This window comes from Ursus maritimus, unplaced genomic scaffold (assembly GCF_017311325.1).
Source record: "Ursus maritimus isolate PB19 unplaced genomic scaffold, ASM1731132v1 scaffold_14, whole genome shotgun sequence".
Taxonomy (NCBI): Eukaryota; Metazoa; Chordata; class Mammalia; order Carnivora; family Ursidae; genus Ursus; species Ursus maritimus.
Window position 1 is genome coordinate 3,803,804 of NW_024423786.1, and position 26,250 is coordinate 3,830,053.

Sequence of the window (26,250 nt, forward strand, 5' to 3'; positions counted from 1 at the left end):
AGCTAATGAGTTCTCATGGCTGCGGAACTCCCTCAGGGCCAGTCCTCCCTGGCAGAGCAAACCACTCTCAGGAGCCCGGAGATGGGAGCAATGACTTCATCCCTCCCCGGGGTGCCCAAACATCCCTGCTGCTCTTGAGGGGCCCTGCCAACCCAATCTGGCTGAGCCCGAGGCCAAGGGCTCTAACCGATGCAATGATTTCTCAACCTTTGGGCATCACCTGGTCACCTGGTTGGACCAGCTCCTTGACTTGAGGTTTGGATGGTAGGTGCAGGTGGCCAAGCCTGAGTATCAGGTTTCCATGGTGACAGGCCCTGTAAAGTGCTCAAGAGCAACAAGATGCTTGCAGGCAGTACTGGCAACTTTTCAAGCCCAACTCATTTCTGTTCAGAGTTGGCCCAGAGAGGGCTGGAGAAATCTTTAAGGTCATCTAGAACACCTGTGGTTATTCTCTGCCTAGCCTCCATCTCCCAGATCTGTTAGCCATGGTTTTCACCTGCTCTGTGTCCCCGCAACAATGCTGATCCCCGTGGATGCCATCACCTGGGTGTCCTTTGTCTTTGGCTCCTGGTTGGGTTCGGCCAATGGGAGGCACTGGCAAGCATCAGAGGGGGGGAGGAGAGAAAAGTTGGGGTATTTCCCCGACCTACTCCCAGTTTTGGCAGTGACTGTGTCTCTGTAGCCACAGCTCTCCTTGAGGGACCCCTTACCCATCACTGCGGCTCTTGCTGCTTCCGGGAAACCACTCCTCTCCTCCTCACTTCAGGTTTAGGGGGTAATGGGTCCCCACTGCCGCCAGCCCAGGTACTGCACCATCCCCCTGATTTCCTTACCACACCGCCCCCACCCCCACCACACACCTGGGGTAAAGTACTCTAAACTCTTCATTAAACCCTATTGAATGGGTCTTCTCTTTCCTGTTGGGACCCTGCCTGGTACACAGTTTCCCATTGTGGTAGGAATAAAACATACACTGCCTCCTCCTGCTGCATCTGGCCTCCAGTCTTTGCGCTTGGGGCTTCCTCTGCTCATCTAAGAATCATTTCTTCAGGGCGCCTGGGTGGCTCAGTTGGTTAAGTGTCTGCCTGCAGCTCAGGTCATGATCCCAGGGTGGAGCCCCACGTCAGACTCCTTGCTCAGCGGAGAGTCTGCTTCTCCCTCTGCGGCCCCCCCTCCCACTCATGCTCTCTCTCTCAAGTAAGTAAATAAGTAAATAAATAAATTTAAAAATAAAAATCATCTCTTCATCAATAAAACACATAACAAAACACATTGTATATGTTTGACATGGTTGGCACTCTTAAGGGTTTAAAAAACACTAGCCGATATTATTGTTATTGTTGCCAAGTACTGGAATGCAAATAGAGGCGCTTACTTGTTAAAGGGCCTGCTTTTAATACGGTGGCAACTTAACTAATATTAACTAATACTGAAATATTGGATCTGTGCCCTTTATTATTCATCTTTGGTGCACTTTTGCACAACACTTTTGTCATTCGGATGCCTGTTTTTCAAAAAGAGTGTTCATGCTTGGAGGGTTTCTCAATCATTTGAAGATGAAACATATTCTAAGATTGCACAAAAGGGGGAAAATAATAAGTATATAATGTTCAATAAACCAGTGTCTTGTTATATCACAATGACATTTTAAAATAAGATTTACAGGGGCGCCTGGGTGGCACAGCGGTTAGGCGTCTGCCTTCGGCTCAGGGCGTGATTCCGGCATTGTGGGATCGAGCCCCACATCAGGCTCCTCTGCTGTGAGCCTGCTTCTTCCTCTCCCACTCCCCCTGCTTGTGTTCCCTCTCTCGCTGGCTGTCTCTATCTCTGTCAAATAAATAAATAAAATCTTTAAAAAAATAAAATAAAATAAGATTTACAGGATTAAAAAGGGGAAAACAACCATGTCTTCCCAGGTGCCTTCATGACCACTGTCTAAATCAGGGGGCACCATCATTCTCTCCCACCTCGCAGCCAGTGCCTTTCACAACACTTCTATTTTGCAATTTATGTTTGCTTCCTAGTTTGAGATTTGTGTCTCTCACTTCACTGTGAGCTTGACAAAGAATCTCAGGTCTCGCTCGCTGGGTTCACTGCTGTGTCCCAGTGCAGTGTCTTGGACATGGTGGATGGTGGGATGGACATGCTAGGATGTGGTAACATGGTGGACATGCTAGGATGTGGTAACATGGTGGACATGCTAGGGTGTGGTAACAAAGAGGCCCCCAACCAGTATGGATCACCTAGTTTATTTCTCCCACAGGTGATGGTGGTCGGTGGGTCGGTGGTCCAGGCTGGCATGTGGTTTGAAGGGGTTCCCAAGCCCCTGGGGCTCCTCAGACCACCTCGCTCCTCAGCCACACGGGGGACAACTTAAAAAACCCTCTTACCCACAGCAATCCTACTCTCTTTGGTTGTGGCTTCCCCAGTCCAGCCTGCCCTAGACCCTTGTTCTCTCAACAACAGGCTTATCTGTGTGGCTTTCCAAACCACAGAGCAAGTTCCCTGAGATGGACTTCTCACAAAGAAACAGGGTTACTGCACACATGTTCTTGCCTGTTGTTATTAAATATTACTTTTTTCCTTCTGTGGCTATGGTTTACAACTGTCCACATCCCTGACCTTTGGGGGAGGTATTTCACCATTCTGTGCCTCAGTTTCTTCATCTGTAAAATGGGGATAACCATCGTTCGCCTCTTAGGGTTAGTACAATGATTAAGTGATCATAATGTTGTTAGAATTAAACCCAACAGACAGGAGATGCTCTTTATTTTTTTAAATTTTTATTTATTTTTATTATTTTTTATTAATATTTTTTATTATATTATGTTAGTCGCCATACAGTACATCCCTAGTTTCTGATGTAAAGTTCCATGATCATTACTTGCATATAACACCCAGTGCACCATGCAATACGTGCCCTCCTTACTACCCATCACCGGCCCATCCCAATCCCCCACCCCCACCCCCTGAAGCCCTCAGTTTTGTTTCCCAGAGTCCATAGTCTCTCATGCTGCATTCCCCCTTCTGTTTACCCCCCCTTTCTTCTTCCCTTTCTTCTCCTACCGATCTTCCTACTTCTCATGTTCCACAAATGAGTGAAACCATATGATAATTGTCTTTCTCTGCTTGACTTATTTCACTTAGCATTAAGGAGGTGCTCTTTAAATAATAATCAACATTACTCTTTCAATGATCTCAGCTTCTCCATGCCGTAGGTGAGAAGGCATCACCTCATTTTCAGATGCAGAAATGAAGGACGAAAGAGCTAAAGCAACTCGCCCAAGGCCATGGTGTTGACATGGCCTAGTCTAGGTTTAATCCAGACCTGCACCTCAGCTCATTCTCATGAAAAAATTGGCGTGATGACAGCAACCCCTCCTAGGATTTGGTCGTGAGACTCCAATGCCATCATGCAATCAAGTGACAGGCACTTGGAGGGCACTGTTCAAACTGTGCCCTTCCCCGTCACGGTGGCCCACTCTGTCACGCTCACGGGCGCCCTCACGGAGCCACCAGGGATCCCAGCTCCTCTGTTCCTGGCAGCCCTCGGGTCAGCTGCTTGTTTGGCTGGGGAGGACAGCTGGGCCAACAAAGGGGCCCATTGTCTCTGTCTTCTGGGGCTCTGTTGTTGGAGCCTAGTCCCAGGGTCCAGCCCCAAGGTACTCCCAGCTGTCGCTTGGGCTTGTCTTGATCCGGGTGGGAGGGACAGGGAGCGAGCACGGATACCCGGCTGTACCCTTAAGATTGGATCTCCAGACCGGCTCTACTGACGAGGAAACTGAGGCTCAGAGAGCCCAAATGACGTGTGGGGAGTTTGTCTCACCTTGGGGTCGCCAAAGATGTGGCGGGGAGGTCACGCGTATGGCCTCAAGTCGGAGAGGTCATGGATTTCATTAAGTCACAGACTGCAGGGCCAGAGCACCTCCATCCCATTTTACTCGTGGAAACGGAGGCCCCAGAGCGGGGACGCTTGCCCAAGGTCACAGAGCGCGTCCGCCGCAGAGTCCGCCGGGAAACCAGGCGTCCCTAAGTCCCAGCCCTGGGAGCGAGCAGGAACGCAGGTCGACTGGGGGCTGGGCACAGGGTGGCCCCTCCCCCGGGGTGGGGCGATTCCGCACGTTCCAAACCTCTGTGGCGCGCCTTGGTGAAAACTCGTGCGGCCCTCCCCCTAGGGGGCGCGGCTTTCCAAGCCAGGCGGGATTCCACTGGGCATTTGTCTGCGGAAGGCGGGACTTCACGCTTGATGGCCGTTGGAGGCGTGGCCTCCTGACTGCGGCCGCGCTCACTGCGGGACTCCATTCCCCTGTGACGCAGGCGCGGGCGCGGGCGGGGCGGAGTCGAGTCAGCCTGAACTCCGCCCCCAGCGGAGGCGGCCGAGGCCGGGGGCGTGTTCTGGGCGGGGCCGTGCCCCGCCCCGCCCGGTCGCCGAGCAGTGGCCAGCGCAGGGAGGGCCCGGCCCCGGGATGTGAGTGAGGCAGGGGTGGGGGCGCGGGGTGGGGCGTCAATCCAAGCCCCCGGGGTTCGCAGGGGTCCCCGTGGGCGGGAGCACTAGTGTGCGGGCTACCCGGCGGGCTCGTCAGGTGCGTGCCCAGGTACGGCGGGCCAGGGGCCGCTCAGGCCGAGTGAGCCCAGGCTGGCCCCGCGCCACTTCCCTGCGGTCCTAGGTGCGGGCCACCGGGCTCCGACCTGGGTGAGGGCCGGCGACATGCGCGGGTCTGACGTCTCTCTTATCCCAGGCTTCACCAGCTGTGCGGAGGCCCCTCGCAGTGGCAGCAGCTGGAGCCGGGTTTCTGGTCCCGGTGCGGCGGCGGCTGCAGGGGTGTAATGGGGTGGGGAGGGGGGTCAGCTGCGCGGCAAGGCTGAGGTGATCTCCATTCCCAGCTGCGGGTTGGGCCACAGCCTGCGTGAACCCCGACCTGCTGTTTCTGGGAACCGTCACCGCCACCCCCGGCTCTCAGGGATAGGGTGCTTTCTGTGCTCAGCTGTTTGGATGCATTATCTCACAACAGCCACATATTTTACAGTTAAGGAAACTGAGGCCTAGGGCCACACAGCTGTTTAGCGTGATTGTTCTAACGTGGAGGTGAGATGCACCCTGGTGAACATTGGTGCTGCACAGGTCTGCAGTGTGACCTTGGGCATGCCCCGTTCCCTCTCCAAGCCTCTGTGCGATGGTGGTGCCTACCTCCCAGGGCTCTGGTGAGGTTTGGGTTGGATAGTGCAGGGAAAGGGCCAGTGCTCAGTAAGGAGCTGCTCTCATGACTGTTGTTGCTGTTGCTAAGTGACCCTTTTCCTGCGGCCGAGGGAGCCGGTGGTACTGGGTCAGGGCTGTGTGGTCAGTCCAAGTGGGGCGGCAGGAAGCAGGAGGCTGCTTTCCACACTGAGACTGCCCCTCTCTGTGTGTCTGTCCCCGTGCGCACGGAAGGCCACACACAACTCAGCTGTACCAGCATGTGCCGGAGACACGCTGGCCCATCGTGTATTCACCACGCTACAACATAACCTTCATGGGCCTGGAGAAACTGCATCCCTTTGACGCGGGAAAATGGGGCAAAGTGATCAGCTTCCTGAAAGGTATGGAAGGCCCTATGAGACCCTACATCTGTTTCTTCCAACCCACCTCCCCCACCCCAGACCACAGACACAAGCTGTGGTCTCCTACCTCCAGGCTCAGCCCTCAGACTGCCTTCCCCCCATGCTGGCAAAGGGGCTTTTGAAAACAGACTTCTGAGCATGATATGTCCCTGTCTCAAAACTTCAGTGCTCCCCATCGCTGTGGGCTTAAGTCCTGTCTCTGTCCGTGGAGGCCTGTAAAAGAGGAGCTGATTAAGGATGGACGCAGGGAAGCTGAAATTTAGAGGAATCCAATGTCCCCAATAAGCTTTGAGAGTCCAAGAGGTAGAAAGACTTCGCTCCAACCCTACTGATTACAGATGGAGGAGATTGGGACCCAGAAAGGCTAGGGAACAGGCTCAAAGTCACACAGCTACTAAGTGGCAGAGTGGGGTCTGGAACTCAGAGCTCTAGGCTCCCACCTTTCACAGCTCATTCCACTGAGTAAGGTGATGCTGAGTGTGGTTTCAATTTTGGCTTGTAATCCAAGGGTCTGGTCTAGCTGGGAAATTCAGTCATCACAGCAGGCTAGTGGGAGAATATTCTCCCTTGCCCCTGCATTAGGGGTTCTTTAATTGACAGTAGTAGGGAATGTTACCTGACATAGGATGAACCTTGTGTATCTTTAAATCACACAATCCTGATCACGCCACGGAGAAAGTTTCACTTTGGGGCTAGTCTGTCTTTAATACCGAAGCCCATCTCCCTTTTAACAAATCTAGAGCAAGGGGCAGGTTCTGCATGTTGCAGAAAATAGAATCAAATTACAGATTAATAATGGTTTGTTTCTATCATATATATTTTCTATTTTTGGTCAACTTCTGTTTATGGCAACTGATACTGATTTTCCATTTACAATTGTGGCCCGAATGAGGATTCAAAGAAAACTATGAAGTAGAAAGAGTACAAGTGGGGTGCCAGGATGGTGAGAACCCAGTGAGTGGGGCCAGCGTGCTGCTCCCCTCGCAGTGCTCTTGCCTTCTTGACCATGGTCCTTCATGCTCTGTTCCAGCAGACCCAGCCTGAATCATTCCCCACGTTGCCCTTTCTTGGGATCCTGTGTTATCCAGCAGCTCAACATAGGGTTCCTTGTCTCCCTCATCTCTGAGCTGACAGTCCTCCTGAGTTCTCTCCTTTCTTCTCTGAGGATGTGGGTGGAAAGGAGGCAGGGGCCACATGGTGAAGGACCTTGGACGCTGCCAAGAAGAGAGCTGGTCCTTTGCCTGAAGGCAGTGGGGAGCCATGGAATGTTATTAGGGGGAGGGAGAGAGTAGGGAGTGCCTTCTGTATGTGGAGCTATATGTGGGAAATGTATGGAACTAGTGGCTTCTAAGGGTTACACACTAGCACAGTTTCCTTAGATTTTGACCTTGTCCCTTTGATTTCCCTAGAACCCAGAGCATCATGGTCCTGTTCTCACTGTGCCCTAGAGCACTTCCTGCTCTTGGCTTCAGTGTGTTCTTTTGCAAAACAGAGCAAATCTTGTCTGGTGGATGGGAGGGCTGATAAAATACTGCAGTGTTTCCCAAAACATCAATTATTTGCAAACCACTCTTGGGACCTTGCCATTTTCTCCTACCACCTGCTCCGTTATTTACTTCGTAATCTTTTTTTTATCGACTTAGCCTCTGCTTTAAAAAAACTTAAATAAACTTGTTTTAAAAGGAAACATTATATCATCTAAATGGGAAAAGCCAGTTTCACTTGCCATAAATAGAAGGTCATGGTTAAAAAATAAATGCAGGAAAACTGTAATTCACTTCGTCCTGCTTACTGTTGCCTGGCGGTCTGCGAGACTGCTGCTTTTTGGGTTAAAAAAGGGAGATGAGCAAGGGTTTAGGCAGGCCTTAAAAAGAGGCCACACCACACCGAACCTCCCATGATGTCACCAGAAGGTGGCGGGAGAATCCAGAAGAGCTTTTCGCACTTTGAGTCAACATGATTGATCCGTGGCCCGCCTGCCTCTGAAAGCTGCCCAGTCACACCTGAGCTCACCTCTTGGCTGTCAGTGCTTTGGGAGCACAAGGATGGCTGCGTGCCCCATGCCTGATGCCCTCGGGCCTGAGGGCCTGGCATTGTCCACCCTGGCCCGAGGCAACCTATTCTCAGAAGCCAGCAGTTGCCCACCTCCCCCTGGCGCAGAGCCGGCAGAGGCTAGCTCTGCAGCCTATTGAAGGAATGGTCTGGAGCCGGGTCTGCCTTGGGGTCATCAGGGAAGCAGGATGCCCACTTTGTGGTTTCAGAAGAGAAGCTTCTGTCAGATGGCATGCTGGTGGAGGCGCGGGAGGCTTCGGACGAGGACCTGCTGGTGGTGCACACGAGACGCTATCTCAACGAGCTGAAGGTACAGGGACTGGGGCCTGCGGCGCTGCCGACCAGGACGGGTGGCCAGAGCAGGGGCAGCTCAGCCTTGAGGGGCTCCATTCCTGCCCCTCCTGCAGGGGTGGGGCACGAAAGTCTGTGGTCCCCAAGAGAAGGAGAGAGGTGTCATAAAAAGGCAGATACCAGGGATGGGCTAGGCTTTCAAAAAGAAGTTCGAAATTCAGTTTAGTAAGTGGCAGTCCCTGGTTTCTTTAAGTGGCAACTCATTTCAAGATTTTTCAGTCCCATCTGCCGACCAAACCAGGCCTATAGGCTGCCTGCTTGTGACTTCTTTCTAGAAGAGCTCACAAAACTCTCATCAGTGCTTGAGGGTCTGAGGCCCCAATGTGGGGTGCTCCCCTGGAGGGGAAGCTAGGCTGGGGCGGGGGGGTTGTATCAGAACCTGGTGCTGCCAACCCACCCTGGTGGGGGCATGGTCACGGATGCCAACAATGTGGGAGTCCAGACCCCTGACCCCCAGCTCATCTTAGGCTCAGCGCCATGGCAGATGCCAGAGGTCACCAAGCACTGCACGCCCCCCCCACCCCACCCCCCGCCATAATTGGAAAAGCCTAGAGCCAGAAGGGCTTGGAGCTCCCTGCTCAGGGTCACCCAGGAAGTGCAACAGCTCTTAGGGAGACCCCAGGCTGGGCATCCATCCAGTCTCCCCAGTTCCTGGTCATGGCTGCCACCTGCCCTCTTCCTGACTCTGGCTGGAGCTGTGAGAATTCTAGATGGACTTGTGACAGTGTCAGCTCATGAAAGATTACCAGGAAGAGGTTGAAACCTGGCTCCTGGGAGAGAGAGGTGTGCGAGGCCTTGGCAGGAAGCCCAGTCCTTGGCTGCCCTGGTTTCCCGGGTCCAGACATGCGTGGTCACCGTCCACAGCCCAGGGCTGGGCCAGGAAGACATGCCTGCCAGAGTCCAGAGGGTGAGGGTGGGGAGCAGGGACAGATGGCAGTGGGGCGGGGCAGGGAGAGACCAGAACAGAGGGGGGTCAGGGTGGATTGCATGTGAATGATAAGGATAAGGCTGGGGGTGGGGAGCATAGGCTGTAGGACCCTTCAGGAGAACCGTGCAGGGCTCCCTCTGTGCTTGGCCTTGGGCCCCCAAAAGCCTAAAGGCAGCTTACTGTGTGATAAATCCTCATAATAATAAAAAAAACAGTGTTAACAGCTAGAGACCCAAGTAGAAAATTGAAGTCAAGGGCAGGAGGAGAATTCCGATATGCCAACTGAGAGGATTAACCAAGATGCTATGACTGAGCTCACGTATTTGGCTTGGAGCTTCCTGGCAGCAAGAGCAAAAGGAGAAACGTGATGATTGCCACAGCACCGACTAAGGTGAAGTATTCAGTCATTCGACACATCTGTGTCAAATGCTGACTGTGTAGTCGGTACAAAATGAGAACTAAGCAGGTCTCCCTGCTCGCACGGATTTGCATTTTTGTTGTGGAAGACTGAGAATAAAGGAGTAACCGCACAAGAGCGTCTCACAGCACCAAGGCCTACGAGGGACAGAAAACGGAAGGCAGCTGAGTGAAGGGTGGAGGGTGACTGGGTGGCCTGGGAGGGCCTCACAGAGGTGAGGTTTGAGCTGAGACAACAAAGTGAGGAGTAGGTGACAGTCTTGGGGAGCTTTGAAGGAAGAATGTTCCAGAGCCACATGCCAGGAGGGGGAGGGGACTTTGGCTCCTAAAGGGGAGAAGGGTGCTCGAGGTAGCACGATGTGGTCAGGGAGGCGAGCCGCGCCAGGCCGCACTGGGTCGTGCAAGCCGTGGGAGGAGTTTGGTTTTGTACCAGATACCATGGGAGAGTGATATGGTGTGAGGTGCCCTTGATCACGTGGGACCCATGCCCATTTCAGGCATTTTGGCATTTAGGGGTTGCGGCTCAGGAACATCCCCCTCGCCCCCACTCATCCCCTGCCCTCCCCTCGCCCCCATCTGCAATGTTCCTTGTCTTTTTTCTCTTCTGTGGGCACCTGCAACAGTGCCCTGGAGAGTTCCTGCAGGTTTCCTCGGCTGTTCCGTGTGTGCTGTGGGATGTCACCCTCTCCCCTGTCCTGCCTCAGTCTGCCAGCCACCCGTGTGCCAGGGCTCGTGCCTGGCCCTGTCCTGGGGTGGCCTTCAATGCTTAATAATTCAGGCATCGAAGGACATGCAGTAGCCTGATGTTTGCCAGTGATGTCCGTTCAGGGAAAGAAATGTTTATTAAGCACCTACTGTGTGCAAGGCCTAGAGTGGACCCCATTGAAGGTGGTGGTTGGATTGGGCCAGTGCCAGGTTTTTGCCCTCTGCCAACCCCAGTGACAGTTTGCCTGGGGTGTGGGGTAGCGTGATGCGTATCTGACATCTTGACCTTGTGCAGTGCTTGGGGTATGTTTATCCAGCAAGTATTTTTTTTAAATCCAGTAAGTATTTAATGAGCCCTGTGCTGTGTTCCAGGGAAGACAGACTAGAACAAAAGAGATGGAGTCCCTCTCCTTAGGGAGCTGGCATTTGGGTGGGGGGAGTCAGCCAATAGACATGAAAATCAAGTCAATTATAAGGTGTGTTATGAGGCACTCAGTGCTGTGGGCAAAAGTACATCAGGAAAGGGGGTGGTGGGGACGGCAGTTTGAAATAGGGAGATTAAAGAGGGGCTTACTGACATGTGATCATGGACTGAGGGCAGCGAGGCAGTGAGCTATGTGGGTCTGTGGAGGAAGGGCATTCCAAGTAGAAGGATCAGCAAGTACAAAGGCCCTGGGGCAGGAGTATCTCCAGTGTGTTCTGAAACAATATTTGCCACTGGATTGGAGGAAATGGGGGGTGGAGGGGAGACTGGCAAGAGATGGGATCAGAAAATGATCAGGGGCCAGACCCCACAGGGCCCTCATACCGCTGTGGCTTTGCTCTGAGGGAGGTGGGAGCCAAGGCATGTTTTAAGCAGAGGGAGATGAGATGATCTAGGTTTTAGCAGGGTTGCTTGGCAACTGTAATGAGGTGAGGCTGTCAAGACAAAAGCAGGGAGATCAGTGAGGAAGGAGGTTGCTGCAGAAATCTGGTGGGAGGCTCTCAGACTAGGCTAGAAGCAGAGGCTCTGGATTTTGGCGGAGTGGTAGGATTTGTAGTTTGTTATGAAGTTGAACAATAGAATTTTCTGTTGTTCCCATTGGGTATGAAGCATGCAAGAGAAAGAGAAGCCAAGGACACCTGAGCCTCAGGAAGTCTGGGCACCTCTTGGGCCTAGTCACTGACCTCACAACACTCAGAGTCCTGCTGGGGAGGGAGACCTTTAGCAGCAGAGCCAGGATAGGGGGCGAGGGGCCGGGGGTGGGGGGATGGCTGCGAAGTCTCAGAGAGTCTCTGGGGAAATCCCCCCCCCCACTCTGATTTTTCTCTTATCTCTTCTTCCCTGAGGGGACTCTTGTCTCCTTTTTTTCTTATTTATGGTAAAATTCAGATAGCAGAACCAGTAACCATCTTAACGCGTAAAATTCAGTGGCATTTAATGCATTTACGAGGTGGCGCGAACATCGCCTCTATTTAGTTCCAACACATTTTCCTCGCTCTAGACGGAAACCCTGAACCCACGAAGCATTTGCTCCCCATCCCGCCCTCTCCCCTGCCCCTGGCCACCAGCCACCAGCCACCAGCCTGTGTTCTAACTCTATGGACTTGCATTTCTGGGTGTCTCCTACGCATGGAACCATACAGCACGTGACCTCTGGCGTGTGACTTCTTTCACCAAGCACAAGCGTGGAGTTTTCCAGAATCATCCATCCTGTGGCGTGTACCTGCACTTTATTCCTTATTATGAATGAATAATATTCCAGTGTGTGGCTAGACCACATTTTATTTATTCATTCTTCAGTTAATGGGCATTTAAGTTGCTTCCAGCTTTTAGCTTTTGTGCATAGTATTGCTATGAACGTGCGTATAAGAGTATTTATTTGAGTACCTGGTTTCAGTTGTTTTGCTTATATACCCAAGCCTGGAATCGCTGGTCGTAGGGGAATTCCAGTTAATTTTTTGAGGAAAGGCCACAATGATTCCCACAGCAACTGCACGTGATATATCCCTAACAACGGCGTAAAGGTTCCAATTTCTCTACATTCTCACCTACACTTGTTTTCTGGTTTGTTTTTGTTTTTGATCGTGGATAACTTAGTGGGTGTGAAGTGGTATCTCTTCTGGTTGTAACTTGCCTTTCCCTGATGGTTAATGACACTGACCATCTTTCCATCTGCCTATTGGCCATTTTCACATCCTCTTTGAAGAGGTGTCTGCTCAAGTCACTGACCCATGTTAAAAATTTGGGTTGTTTATCTTTTTGTTGTGGAGTTTTAAGAGTTCTTTGTATGTTCTCTATAGTGTATGATTTGTGAATAATATCTTCTCCCATTCTATAGATTTTATTTTTGCTCTCTTCATACTGTCCTCGGATGCACAAAATTTTTAAATTTTGCTAAACTTTGCTAAACTCAGTTAATCTATTTCATCTTTTATTGCTCGTGCTTTTGGTATCACGTCTAAGAATCCACCGCCAAATCCAAGGTCATGAAGATTAACCCACGTATTTTCTTTTAAGAGTTTCAGTTTGTGTTTAGGTCTTTGGTCCATTTTGAGTTGATTCTTGTATATGGTGTGAGGTAAGGGCTCAACTTGAATCTTTTGCGCATGGCTCTCCAGTTTTCCCAGCACCGTGTGTTAAAGACACTCTGTTTTCCTCATTGACTAGTCTTGGTACCCTTGGAGAAAATCAACTGGCCATAGACGTATGGATTTATTTCTGGACTCTCTATTCTATTCAGTCGATGCGTATGTCTGTCCTCTGCCGCTGCCACATGATTTTGATGACTGAAGCTTTGTAGTAATTTTTGAAATTGGGAATTGCAAGTCCTCCAACTTTGTTCTTTCTCAAGGTTTGTTTTTTTTTTTAAGGTCCCTGAGATTCCCTAGGAATTATAGGATCAGCTTCTCCATTTCTGCAAAAAAGGCCATTGGGATCTTGATAGGGATTGTGTTGAATCCGTAGATGAGTTTAGAAAGTATTGCCATCTTTATAATATTAGGTCTTGCAACTCATGAACCAGGATATTTTTTCATTTATTTAGATCTTTAAGTTCTTTCAGCAGTGTTTTATAGTTTCAGTGTACCAGCCCTAACACCTCCTTAAATTTAGTTAAATTTATTCCCAAGTATTTTATTATTTTTGACATTGTTGTAAATGGAATTACTTTTTTAAAAAAAATATTTATTTATTTGAAAGAGAGAGCGCATGAGCAGGGGGAAGGGCAGAGGGACAGGCAGACTCCCCGCTGAGTGGGGAGCATGATACAGGGCTTGATCCCAGGACCCCAGATCCTGACCTGAGCTGAAGTCAGACGTTTAACCAACTGAGCCATCCAGGTGCCCCTAAGTAGACGTACTTTTTAAATTTCCTTTTTGAATTATTTATTGCTAAGGTATTGCAATACAGCTGATTTTTGTGTGTTGATCTCGTATCCTGCAACTTTGCCGAATTCACTTCTTCAGTTTAATAGGTGTGTGTGTGGTCCTTAGGATCTTCTGTAGCTAACGTCGTGCCATCTGTGAATATGGTTTTACTCCTTGCTTTCCCATTGGAGGCCTTTTATTTCTTTTTCTTTCCTAATTGCTCTGGCTGGAACTTCCAGTGTGAGGTTGACTAGAAGTGGCAAAAACAGGCATCCCTGTCTTGTTCCTGATCTCAGGCTGAAGGTTTTCCATTTTTTAGTGCTGTGTATGATGTTAGCTGTGGGATCGTGTGTGCGTGCGCACATGTGTGTGTGATAAATGCCCTTTACCAGGTTGAGGGAGCTCCTTTCTGTTCCTAGTTTGTTGATTGACTTTTCATGAAAGGGTGTTGGATTTGGGCAAAGGGTTCTTCTTCATCCACTGAAATGATCACGTGGATTTTTTCCCTTTTCTCCTTTTGCTCCCACTTTCACTGGTGGAAAGTTCTGACCCAAACCAAGCAGTTGGGGCTCCAAATGGAGCCATCTCTTCCCTGAGAGCCATTCTTGGTTTGGATTTCTGAGGGTAGAGGGTCCACCCGAGGAGATCAGGCAGCTGGAGAATAGAGTCTTGCAGAGCTGAGAGTATGGGGCAGGAGTGGGTCCAGGGGTGTCGCCAACCTCAGGTATGTTCTGCTATCTGTGGGGTCCCCAAAAGGCTGGCTGGGCGTGGAGGCCCTGATACCTGGCCAGGCCCTGAGATGGGAAGCTCACAGGCCATGCCTTTTGGTGGGCAATGGGCATTAGGCTGGGGCAAACCTCCCTTGTTCATGTAACTCATTCATTCTTTCATTCATACATTCAGCACTATGGGGGTCAAGTTCTCTAGAGCAGTGGTTCTGAAACTTGCTTAAGCATTGGAATCCACAGAGGGCTTGTCATAACACGGAGCACTGGGCCCACTCCCAGCGTTTCTGATTCAGGAGGTCTGGAGAGGAGCCTGACAATCTACATTTCTTTTTTAAGATTTTATTTATTATTTATTTTAGGGAGAGAGATTGTGTGTACGCAAGGGACAGAGGGAGAGAGGGAATCTCAAGCAGACTCCCCGCTGAGCATGGAGTCCGACACAGGGCCCGATCTCACGATCCTGAGAGCATGACCCGCGTTGAAATCAAGAGTCAAACACTTAACCAACTGAGCCACCCAGGCGCCCTGCGAATCTACATTTCTTTCAAGTTCTCGGGTGCCGGTGCTGCAGGTCTGGGAACTACACTCGGAGAAGCACCCCCTAGAAGCCGAGCCCACTGGGGATGGAGGGGCAAGGGATTCCCCGAGGCTAAGAGAGGGTGGGAGGCAGAGGGCAGGGGAAGAAGCTGAGCACTCAGGAGGGTTCAGCAGGAGCGTGGCCTTGCCTGACCCCAGGAGGGGCCCTGCACTTGTGCTGAGTTGGGAGCAGAGGGCCAGAATGTTCTAGTCCCTTATCGGCCAGTCACCCTTATCGGCTCTCCTGGGTGGCACAGCTGAGGTGACCTCCTCGGGGGAGTGTGCGGGTAGGGATCTGGGTGAGGACAGACAGCATGGCTGTGGGCACCTACTGTGTGCCAGGCGTCGCTCTCACCATGGAGAGCATTGATGCCTGGCTCTGGCATCCTTCTGGAAGAGACAGATAACAGAGACATACTGTAACCTCAGGTAGAGATGCGTGCTGTGAGGAAAGATGAGGCAAGGGTGGGGGTCGGGGGGGGCCCAGGTGGGGGTACTTCAAACGGGGAGACGAGGACAGGCCTGGTGGATGGGTCTAAGTCCTTGTTTTAGGTCTGCTCCTGTTTCGTGGGTGAGGAGGCAGGAGGAAGTAAAGGGCCATGCGCAGATTCACAGAGCAGTGGCAGAGCCCCTAGTTGGACCAGTCTGACTCTGAGGAGGACTGCTGAGCCCCGTCCCCGCCCTACTCGCATCTAGCCCATCCCTCAGTGCCCTTGCCTGGGGCCAGGCTCTCCCAGGGCCTGAGCTGCTGGCAGATCCGGGCGCTCTCATCTCAGCCTGCTGTGCCACATGACCCAGATAACGTATCTTGCCCTCCCCCTGTAGCCGCCCCCGCCCCCCCCCCACCCCGTCCCCATCCTCCAGCATCCAGCCACCAGCCTCCCTCGTCTATTTTTCACCCTGATCGCTGGTGGTTTTTCGAGAGCAGCACTGTCCAATAGAACTTTCTGACATGCCAGAAGTGTTCCAGAAGGGCTCTGTCCAGTAGCCACTAGCTACATGTGGCTGTTGAGCCCTTGAACTATGGCTGGTGAGACTGAGAAACAAAATTCTAAATTTTTTATTGAAGTATGGTTGATTTTTTTTAATCGAAGCAACAGAATTCGAATTCAACACTTTCTAATTGATTTAAAAGTATGCCCACGTAGTCACATGTGGCTGGTGGCCACTGGATTGGAAGGCACAAGTCTAGATCATCAGGAGGCAGCATTGCTGCCTTGCACAGAAACCACTCCTGGGCCCGGGAGAAGTCGAGCACCATTTCTCACCGCCGGAAGTGGAGACACATTGGCAGACATGCACCTTCCCCCAGGGAAGCGATCCCCTTGGCCAAATCGCAGACGTGCTTCTGGTGACTTTATGCCTGGCCCATGTAGAATTCGCCCGCTAGCCTAAGAGGTTCCCAGTGTGTCCCAGATGACTGCAGCTCTTGGAAGGTCAGTGTGGGTTCTGTAAAAAGTCAAGCTGGCCGACGGAGGTTCGTGGCCAGAAAGTTTGGGAAACGGGGTGAAGCAAAGTTCAACAGGATTCTTGACTGCACAATGGAGAGCTTTTAACATGCCGGAGTGTGTGGTGAATTTCCAAGGGGTGGACAACAGAAGCAGTGTTTCCCAGACTCATTTGAGGCGGAACCCTTTCCTGATGGGATGCTGAGCTGGACAGGTGCTGTGGAACGCAGTGTCAGAAGTGCCCTTCTCATGGTTTTACATCTCTGGCGGACACCTCGGGAGGATAAGGTTTTGTTTTCCTTCCATCCTTATTCCCTGCTCGCTTGCTGAGGGAGAGGGAGGGGGAGGCAAGAACTTAACACATTCCCTCAGTGGCTCATTTGTTTTTATGCTGTTTATTCATAGAAAACAGTGGCCCCGTGCCTCCCGCGTGCCAGGCCTGTGCCAGACAGTGGGATGGGTGTGCTGAGCAGGCCGAGGTGGCCACCTTCTGCTCTCTGGGTCTGCCCCCCCCCCACACGCACACACGCGCACACGCACACACACATACGTATGTGGAGGGGTCGTGGGGCTTTCCGACCTTCCTGGTCTCAGCTGGAGCCCCCCACCCTGTCCCAGGCCCTGCGGTGCTTCCGTGTTACAGCCGGAGGCCTGGGGCTTGAGGAAGGCTGGCTCGACACCTCTCTTTTCAGACTTTGAGTGGCCTGGGTCCCATGGGCCATGCTCACAGCTTCTTCACTTGAGCGAGGCAGCAGAGCGAGCGTCCCCGGCCTTCAAGTATCCTCAGCCTTGGTGGCCTGGGAGGAGGTGGCCTGGGCGAGGTGCCCGCACAGCTGGTCAGTGCAGTTTGAGGCAGCCTGGGTGCCCAGCACACCTCGGCCCTGACAAAACGTCTTCCCTGTTGGCCAGCGTGGCTGCAGTGGCCCCTGCAAAGATTGACATGTGTCCCGTCCTGCCCTGACTTCGAGGGGCACCCTCTGGCTAAAGGGCCTGCCGGGACCTTCCCAGGCATGTGTCCTTTCTGTCTCACCCCATCCTCGGCCTCTCCTTCTCCCTCTCTGCTGACTCCTCCCCATCACTGAACGTGCTTGGGCCTCTGCTGCCCTAAATCTCCTCCCCTGGTGGGAGAACCCAGTGGCCATGCTTCCCGCTCTCAACACCTCTCTTTGCTTATTCCTTCCTGAAATTTCTCTGCCTGGCCTCCTAAGCGCCGTACCTCTGCCCACCCCCAACCTGTCCCAGGACAGCCCTCGATGGTCCCAGTGGGCTTCACTTCTGGGCCTGGCCCTTCAGGATTGGAGTCTTGGGGTTCCAACCTTGCATCCTTGACCCCTCTGCCTGCCCATCGCCTTGTGCTATCTGCTAACCGTTCCCCTCTCACCTCTCCCGGACCCTCATTATCTCTCCCTTCCTCCCGGGGCTGCTGCTTCTATTCAAGTCCCCCTAATTGGTCCTCCTGCTGCAGCCAGAATGGCTTGGGAAAGCACCATCTGATGGCTCCCCGCTGCTCTGATGAGGCTGTCTGAGAACATTCTCTGGCAGCCCAGGCCCTACGCGACAGGCACAGCCCTGTCCCTGCCGCACCCAACTTCTCGGGAGCCTGGACTCCCCTTCCGTCTGCCAAGCAGTTGTCTTTTCACCTTTACCCCAACATCTGGGCAACTCCTGTTCACCTTCAGTCTTGGCTTCAAGGTCACTGCCTCCAGGAAGCCTCTCTGCTCCCACTGGGACACAGACCATGTTCTCCTTCGAAGGCTTTGTCGCAGATACGCACTTCCTCGCTCGGCTTCGCCTGCTGTCAGAACAGGACCAGCCCTGCCCTGGAGTCTGCTGCCTAGCAGGCCCTAGTAAATATTGACAAAGTGCCCTGGGCCCCTCTGAGGCTCTGCTTGGGGTCAGTGGAGAGAGCAGGGAGCACGGATCCAGGTACATTCGCAGCCAGGCAGGAGACGGTTCAGGATTGGGTGCATAGACGTTTGCCCAGGGGCCAGGGGAGGGTCATAGGGATGGCCGTGTCCTGACCTTGGTGCAAATGTCTTTTGGGTACCCTAGACCCTCCTGCCTCAGTAGCTGGGATGAGGGCCTGATACCCCTTTTGAAGGGAGGTCTGATTCCCAGTGCATGAAGAGGTCATGCTGGGCCAGGGGAGCAGGAGACCTGGGCTTCCTGTCCTGGCTCTGCCAGTGACTCACTGTGGGACCTTGGAAAGAAAGATCTTCCCAGGTCAGGGCCTCAGTGTCCCCCCTTTTGTGCAGCGGGTGGGCTGGGCCGGTGCTGAGTCTGTGGCCCATCACTGGTAGTCCTCTGCAGCTCTTGTTCTGGGCACAAGAGGGCAGCCAAGGGCTTTGGAGCACTGAGGAATGTGGACCAACAGCCTTAAGGAAGCTGCTCCTTACTGGGGGGTCGGAGGGGGGGCTCTCATTCTGACCAAAGGAACTGCGCTAGGCTGGAAGTTCACCCAGTGCACCTCGAAACCGGCATTACGAGGAATCTGATTTCCCCACTGCTGCCTCCGGGCGCTGGGCACGGCAGTGGGAGGCCAATGGCCTGCGTCTCTTTCCACAGTGGTCCTTTGCTGTTGCGACCATCACAGAGATCCCCCCTGTCATCTTCCTCCCCAACTTCCTTGTGCAGAGGAAGGTGCTGAAGCCCCTTCGGACCCAGACAGGAGGAACCATCATGGTAGGTGGGGAGGCAGGCAGAAGGAACTGCTGGGCTCGGGACCCCCACGCCTCTGGGCTTTTGCCCACCCTGGGCTCTCCATCTGGAATACACTCCTCCCACTTTGTAGTTGAACAAAATCCTGAATATTTCTCAAGGCACAGCAACAATGACTCTTTCTCCCAAAGCCTTTCCCACGTGCCGCCAGGACATTGAATTCCTTGTTCCTTCCCCCACGGACCTCCTATTAGAGTTACCATATTTGCTGGTATATAAGATATATCCCCATTCCCCAGAGAGTATATCCACAAACTATGGCTCCAATATACTCAATTCAAGATGGAAAACCGAACCTCCATGACTTCGGTGATGGATGATGCTCCCCTCACCCTGCATCATGGGTGTGGCAGGAAAGAACACTTGCGGCAAAATTAGGTTTCGTATCCCACATGTAGTTGTCTTTAAAATTAGTCACAGGCTGCCGAGTTAATTGGAGGCAGAGGAACATGGCAGCTTTAAATGTAGGATCAAGACCTATTGATCCCGATCGTTTTCTTTTTAGCTGTGCAAATTCGTACATTTTGTTCATTGGAGTATCCTGCCTACCCCCAAACGATGATTTCCTATAGGATTTTGGTATTCAGTCTGCCATATTTCCACAGACAAAAAATGGTCTATTTTCCCTTTGAAAGCCCCATTAAGATCATTGTCAGCTCGTGTGTGATCGTAACTACTTAACTTTGATTTCTTCCAGTTTCTTTGCAAAATTGCAAAGAGGCTCGCGCATGGCATGTCTCATATGCCAGCCAATCTGGTACTTGCTTCCAAGACTGAGTCTGAGTTTGCTGGAGGATGAGTGCCTCCTGAACCCTACCTCATGGGTCAGCCCTACGTCAGAGCTGGCTGGACACAGTGTTTATGGAATGAATGAGTGAAGCCGTGAATGAATGAGCGAGGGAGGGAATCGGTTGTCTGTGTCTCTCACCGTGTGCTTGTCTCCGAAGGCAGGGAAGCTGGCCATGGAGCGAGGCTGGGCCATCAATGTGGGTGAGTGCCCCGGGCCGGCCTGGCCTGCTGGGTCCTGGGGGCTGGGAGGGCCAGGAGGAGCCTGAAGGCAGCCGCTGTGAGTTGAACGGCTCTGGTGCCTTATTTAGTGGGATGGGAGAGGGTATGCAGCCATCTGGTGTCTGGGAGGGACCAACCACTGCCTGCACCTGATGTGGGATCCTTATCTAAAAGAGTTCCCCAGATGGGTCCCCAGCTCTGCCTTTGCATACTTCCAGTGACAAGGAGCTCACCCCCTCTGCAAAAGCCTTCACCATCCCCTGGGCAGCCCCAGATGGGGCTGAAACCTGCAGCATTTCAGTGTCTTTCCTGTAAAACTCCATTAGCCTTCTGGGGCCCAGCACAGTCTGCAGGGGCTTGGTCATGTGATGGGCAGACAGGCCCAGCATCAGTATACGTCCTTCTCAGGGGCCTGAGCGCCAGCACTCTGCAGTCCCCTGGACTCTTCTGAGAGATTGGCTCATGGGAGGCCTGCACACATCTTCCTTATCCCGTCCTCATCTGTCCGTCGTGGAGACGCAGCACTTCACAGTTAGCAGACCTCTTACTGGCTGGCCTCTCATTTGAGCTGGGCGTTGTTGTTGTCAGTCCTGTTATATTGAGAAGAGAGGTGTGGAGAGAGGCCTGGTGGGTTGCTCAGAGTCCCAGAGCAGAGGACCCCTACCTTTGGCTGCGAGCGCCGCGAGGCCAGGGGCTTGCTGGGGCTCTTCCGTCTTGGTATCACCAGGTAGCCAGCATGAGGTCTGGCATAACCGGGATGTTATGCTGCTAAACAGAGGGGTGAAAGAGACATGCCCTTTCTACGTGTGTGCCTACAGCACGGTCCTCACGAAGACCCAGGGAGGCCCTGCCCGCACGGAAGATGGTACGACCTGGTAGACGTTAAGAGTCCAGGTCTTGATCCAGCCTGGGTTTGAATCTCGGGTCTGCTTTTAGTGAGCTGTGTGATCCAAGGCAAGGTGCTGATCTTCTGTGTGCCTCAGTTCCTTCATCTGTCAAATGGAGGTGATGATAACAGTGCCTGCACTTGGGGCTATGGGGAAGTTTCAGTGAGCTCTGAGTTAGGACCTATTATCTCATTGTTAAGCTCCATTGACAGCCTCTTGGCGTGAGAAGAGGCAAGTCCTTTGTAGCTGTGGGCCCCGGCCTCAAACTGCTGGGTGGGGCAGTTGTTGGGCTCGGTTTCAGAGGCCCCTGAAACTCAGGTTCTTGTAGGGGTCGCAGGGCTTACAGAGTGGGGGAGAGGCGGGAGCCGGACCCTGGTGTCCAGGGCCTCCGCATTGCCTTGGGTGGCCATGACCAGCAGAAGGTGCCCTTCCTGACCAGCCCTTTCTACCACCTGCAGAAAGTGGGTGGTCCCAGAATAAACGGGGCCCCCAGAGCCCCTACGACCCCTTCCTGGCATGGGAAGTCACGTGGAGGCAGGCCCGGCCCTACAGAGGCGAGGAACAACTTCTTGCCTTGGAAGAGATGAGCTCCTGGCCCCTGGGGGGTTGTGATGGGCATCGGGGGCTGACTTGTTGGGACAACCTGAGAGGTTTCTTGCTCTGGACAGGGATGGCTGTGATGGCAAAGCTGTCTCCTGACTTGGGGATGGCGACTTGCTCAGGTGCTTGGTTCACTTTGCCAAACCGGAGTTCCAAGAGCCTGTCCCTGGGAGCTAAGCAGGCACAGGTGCGGGCAGGATATAGCTGGGGGTGGTGCCTGGCCCTGACCGCATCGCGTCTGCCCTCCCCACAGGTGGCGGCTTCCACCACTGCTCCAGTGACCGGGGCGGGGGCTTCTGCGCCTATGCGGACATCACACTGGCCATCAAGGTGCGCCCGAGAGCAGATGGGGACTCGCCTCCAGGAGCCCTCCCTGGAATCCCCCCGCCGCCCCCAATTTGGTGTTCTCCTCCACATTAGAGAAGGGAACTAGGTCCCAGGAGGGGAGGAAGCTGGCAGGTTGCCCAGCCAGGCCAGGACTCCCACCCAGATCTGACACTCATGCAGCCTTCAACAATGGCAGGGACTGGAGAGGAGCGGCCCGTTTGTGAGCAGTACAGGGAGTGCGTGGCTCCCCCGGAGTGAGGAGGAGCTGGATGTAATGATGGGCACGGCTGTTTCCGGCAGGCTCAGCCCTGTGCCAGCCTCGTTTGCCCTCCTCACCTCATTTGCTCCTCCCCAGTACAGAGGCGGTGACCCCGGCCCAGAGAGGCGAGGGGCAGGGTGGGCCAGCCCTGTCGGGTTGCAGAGCGCCCTTTAACCGCCCTGTGCCTGGCCCGGTTCTGGGCGTCAGGAATGGGCTGGTGTGGTCCCTGTTCTCACAGGGCACACAGACTAAATGGGGGGGCGGGGGGCAAGCAGGTCAGCAGACCCCAGCCATTCAGAGAAGGGGACATACAGGAGACCTGAGAGGGTGGGAGGGGAAGGAAGGCTTCCCGGAGAAGGAGGCGTGAGAACTTGGCCTTGTGGGATAAGGCAGAGAACACAGGGTGATGTTCCAGGCACAGCCTTAGGGGGAGGCCCCCCCTCTCAACCCCTATCTATTTCGTTAGGAATCCTGGGCTGTCTCTGAGGGCCAGCCTGACTACCCTGCTCCTGATCTCCAGCCCTGCAGGGCACAGCGCATGCTTCCTCCTCCAGGGAGCCTTCCCTGACCATGCGCACATGCTTCTCTCGAGCTGCACGTGCTGCTCCTGGGTGTGTGACTTCTTTGCCCAGTGGCCTGATTGCCCACAAGTGTGTCCAACCTCCTACCTGACCCCTCACCAACTAGGAATCCCCAAGGGGCTATGTCCTCTGGCCTGTCTGGGTCCTCACTGCCCCTTCTCCTCCCCTGGCAGTTTCTGTTTGAGCGAGTAGAAGGCATCTCCAGAGCCATGATCATTGATCTGGATGCCCATCAGGTGAGTACCCTGTGGGGGCTGCAGTCTCATGGCTCTGCCCTCCAGGCCCCCATCAGCTCTGTCACACAGCCCCCCGCTGGGCCTCTGCCACCCCCACCCTGATCTGCCTCTCTCCTCGCTGCCCATCTTCTGAGCCTCAGGCTGGAAGCCGAGGGTCTGTCTTTGTCCCTCTGCCCCGCGCAGCCCAGCCTGGGCACTGGGTCCTCCTCGTTGCTCCTGTCAAACCCAAGGGTCCTTCCTCCCTTCTGACTGCCCAACGCACCAGGCTGAAGGCTCTTCCTAAAGCCCAGTCTGGCCATGCCACTCTCCTGTTCTAAAGCCTGCTGTGGCTCCCCAGGGCTCCTAGTCAGTTTGGGGTGCCACGCCCTGCAGAGAGCTGAGGACTGCTTTGGCCCTGCCCCGCAGACAAATGCTCACAGCAGGATTTCAGGGTTGCTGGGGCCCGAGGCCACTACTCAAGAGCTCACTGCCTGGGGGTGAAGCAATGCAGTACAGGGCTTCCTCCTCGGGTCTCCAAATACAGGGCCGGCTCCTCTGGTCAGACAGGGCAGGCCGTGAAGTGGGCTCTTGAGGACACCTCCCCACCCCTGCCGTTGTGCCTCTGTGCTGGCGGGTGCCCCGCTGGGGGTCCTGGGACACCGAGCTCCGGAACCAAGTCACAGTGCCTTATCCTGCACGGCCCTTTCCAGTTTACCTTTCACATCTCTGACCCCAGCTGATCCGGCCGCGGACCAGACAGGGGGGCGGGGCTAGAATTCCTTCCTCGGTCCCTGGAGAAGAAACTCAGAGGGTGGGGCTCGCTCAAGGTCACACCAGAAGACCATGGATGGGGCTGGGGTTTGAGGTTGAATTGAGGTTGGCCCACTTAACAGCCTCTGTCTCCGAGGACCAGCTGAGCTGCGTATGCACGTGGGCCATTTCCTGGGGGGTGTGTTGGGGGGGGGATCTTGGGCTTGCTGAGGGCACCTGCGTGCTCGCAGCTTTCATACCCTCCCCACAGGGCAATGGGCATGAGCGGGACTTCATGGGTGACAAGCGTGTGTACATCATGGACGTCTACAACCGCCACATCTACCCCGGGGACCGCTTTGCCAAGCGTAAGCTGCCCCCTCTCCCTCAGCCTTAAGTGCACTCGTGCTTGGATGGAGCTCTCTCTCCCGAGTGTCCCCTACATGCTGGGCTCTGCAGAGGTCACTTCATTTATCCTCAGCATCCCTGGGAGGTGGGGACTGTTCCCATTTCACAGACTTGCAAACTGAGACTTAACTCACGTGACCCATCCAAGATCACATGAACCTGTCCAATAAACAACACATGTGGGTCCTTACATTGGGGTAATCACCAGAAGAAGAAAAATAGAACCCCTCCTACATGTGCATTTGTCTGGTAGAAAACAGGGAATGACAAAAAGAAATGAGAGGAAAAATAGGATAAATAGGAAAGACAAAACAAGATGGCATAAACCAGGTCAACTAGAACGGTTGTTAAAATAAATGCGAGTGGGTTAAACTTACCCATCAAAAGACAGAGACTCCCAGATGAACTTTGAAAACACAGCACCCTGGCCACTTGGCAAATAGGGGACATTTATTCAGGAAGGGGACGTGTATGCCAGTGGATCTGCTGAGGATAATTCAGTCCCAGGTGTGGCCCAGGGGCCAAGTTTCTGAACTGAGTCTGGAAGGTGCTGGATTTGGGCCTGAGGGCACAGCAGGGTGTGCACATTTCCGGGCGGATGCTCAAGGAGGCAGTGAGATCAGGTGTCACCCACATGGGTCTCTAACTCCCTAGGGCAGAGTGTCCTAGCTGCAGTCCCTTCCTCCCTTGGCCTCCCGTTGCAGTTCTTGGTGCTCTTTCGTTTCATTTTGGGTGGAATGAGGCGGAGCGGTGCTGGGGCCGGACTGTTTCCAATCCTGCCTGGGGCACAGATGGGGACCCAGGCCACCTCGACCCTCCTGAGCCTGTTTCCCTTCCTTGCACCTCGGGGCTCTTCCTGTCTCCTCCTCAGAGGCCATCAGGCGGAAGGTGGAGCTGGAGTGGGGCACGGAGGATGATGAGTACCTGGACAAAGTGGAGCGGAACCTCCAGAAAGCCCTCCAGGAGCACCCGCCCGATGTCCTGGTGTACAACGCGGGCACCGACATCCTGGAGGGGGACCGCCTTGGGGGGCTGTCCATCAGCCCACAGGTGCGTCCGGATGCTGGGTGAGGGGTGTGGGGCCCGCCTGGGGACCCATGGCAGTAGATAAGGTGGGCGGCAGGGTGCTGTTCCTGATGTGGGGCGGGGCCGGGCAGGACTTCCCGGAGCCTCAGGACCCAGGCCCTCCCCCGTCCCTCCACAGGGCATCGTGAAGCGGGATGAACTGGTGTTCCGGGTGGTCCGGGGCCGCCAGGTGCCCATCCTCATGGTGACCTCGGGCGGGTACCAGAAGCGCACAGCCCGCATCATTGCCGACTCCATCCTTAATCTGTACAGCCTCGGGCTCATCGGCTCCGAGTCCCCCAGAGTCTCGGCCCAGAACTCAGACACACCTCTGCTGCCCCCGGAGGTGCCCTGACCACGCCGCAGCCCTTCTGCTCTTCTGCGCAGCCCCCTGCCTGCCTCAGCCCCGCCCGCCCCTCCGTGCTTCTCCTTTTCTAACCACGGGGGTGCGGGGGGCAGCTGCCAGGAGGCGCCGCGGGGCAGGGGCCGGCCTTGGGGGCAGCCCCTCCACTCTCCCCATTGGGTGTCAGAGGGTCTTGAGGCCCCTCTGTGGGTGGGGGCAGAAGGCAGGGCCTGAGTCCCAGAAGACCTCACATGGGGTCACAGGTCTGACCGGGGCCCTGCAGAGGCAGGCAGTTTCGCAAGGAGGGAGAATGGCAGATGAGGCTTTTGGGGCATGAGTCGTGGGATTTGTCCCACCCTCTCCTCTTCATGTCAGGGAGGGTATGAGGAGCCTCATACCTGAGGCTGAGAGCTGGGTACTACAGGTAGGCCTCTGGTGGGTGGGCTCTGGATCCCCAGGGCTCCCGGATGTGAGGGGTGGCAGGGAAGGGGGTGCGAGTGGGTTTTCCCATCTGGTATTCCCCTTCAATAAAGTAAGGGCTGGACCTGCTTTCCTGGGGCTCCTCGGTGGTGATAAGGAGAGGGGAGGGCCCGAGGAGCCCCAAATCATGCTTCAGCCATGTTCTTGCCTGTTTAGGGAAAGTAGCAGGTTTGGGGGGAAGAGCACTTGGCTCAATGATGGGCCTCAGCACTGGAGGCTTGAGGGGGCTGCCAGCTCCAGTGGGGAGGGGACAGAAGAAGGTGAGGCCCAGAAGGGGACCTTGGGGATGGGGGCAGGTGGCCAAGCTGGGACCTGAGGCTCCAAGGAAGGACTAAGGTGCTGGTGGCCAGGCTGGAGTTCCTGGGGGGAGGGCAGAGGTCTCCAACCTGGCCTGTAGGTTGTATGGGTAGGACCTTGGGCAGGGCCTTGAGTGGGGCGGGGGGGGGGGGGGGGGTCTA

At 54.3% G+C, this 26,250-nt stretch overlaps 1 protein-coding gene across 1 annotated transcript; it reads left to right on the plus strand.

Moving 5' to 3' along the window:
* Positions 1-3,081: 3,081 nt before the first annotated feature.
* HDAC11 (histone deacetylase 11) lies at positions 3,082-25,861 on the plus strand. Its single transcript, XM_040628402.1, has 10 exons — positions 3,082-4,468; positions 5,429-5,577; positions 7,860-7,960; positions 18,717-18,833; positions 19,817-19,859; positions 21,618-21,694; positions 22,705-22,767; positions 23,768-23,864; positions 24,776-24,954; positions 25,109-25,861. Coding segments are annotated over exons 1-10 (1,044 nt in total). The 5' UTR covers positions 3,082-4,466; the 3' UTR covers positions 25,325-25,861.
* Positions 25,862-26,250: the final 389 nt, after the last annotated feature.

Excerpts from the sequence above, each read along its gene's own strand:
- HDAC11 (XM_040628402.1), top strand. Across the intron at positions 7,961-18,716 it reads GCTATCTCAACGAGCTGAAG|TGGTCCTTTGCTGTTGCGAC; the intron begins GTACAGGGACTG and ends CTCTTTCCACAG. Across the intron at positions 19,860-21,617 it reads AGGCTGGGCCATCAATGTGG|GTGGCGGCTTCCACCACTGC; the intron begins GTGAGTGCCCCG and ends CCCTCCCCACAG.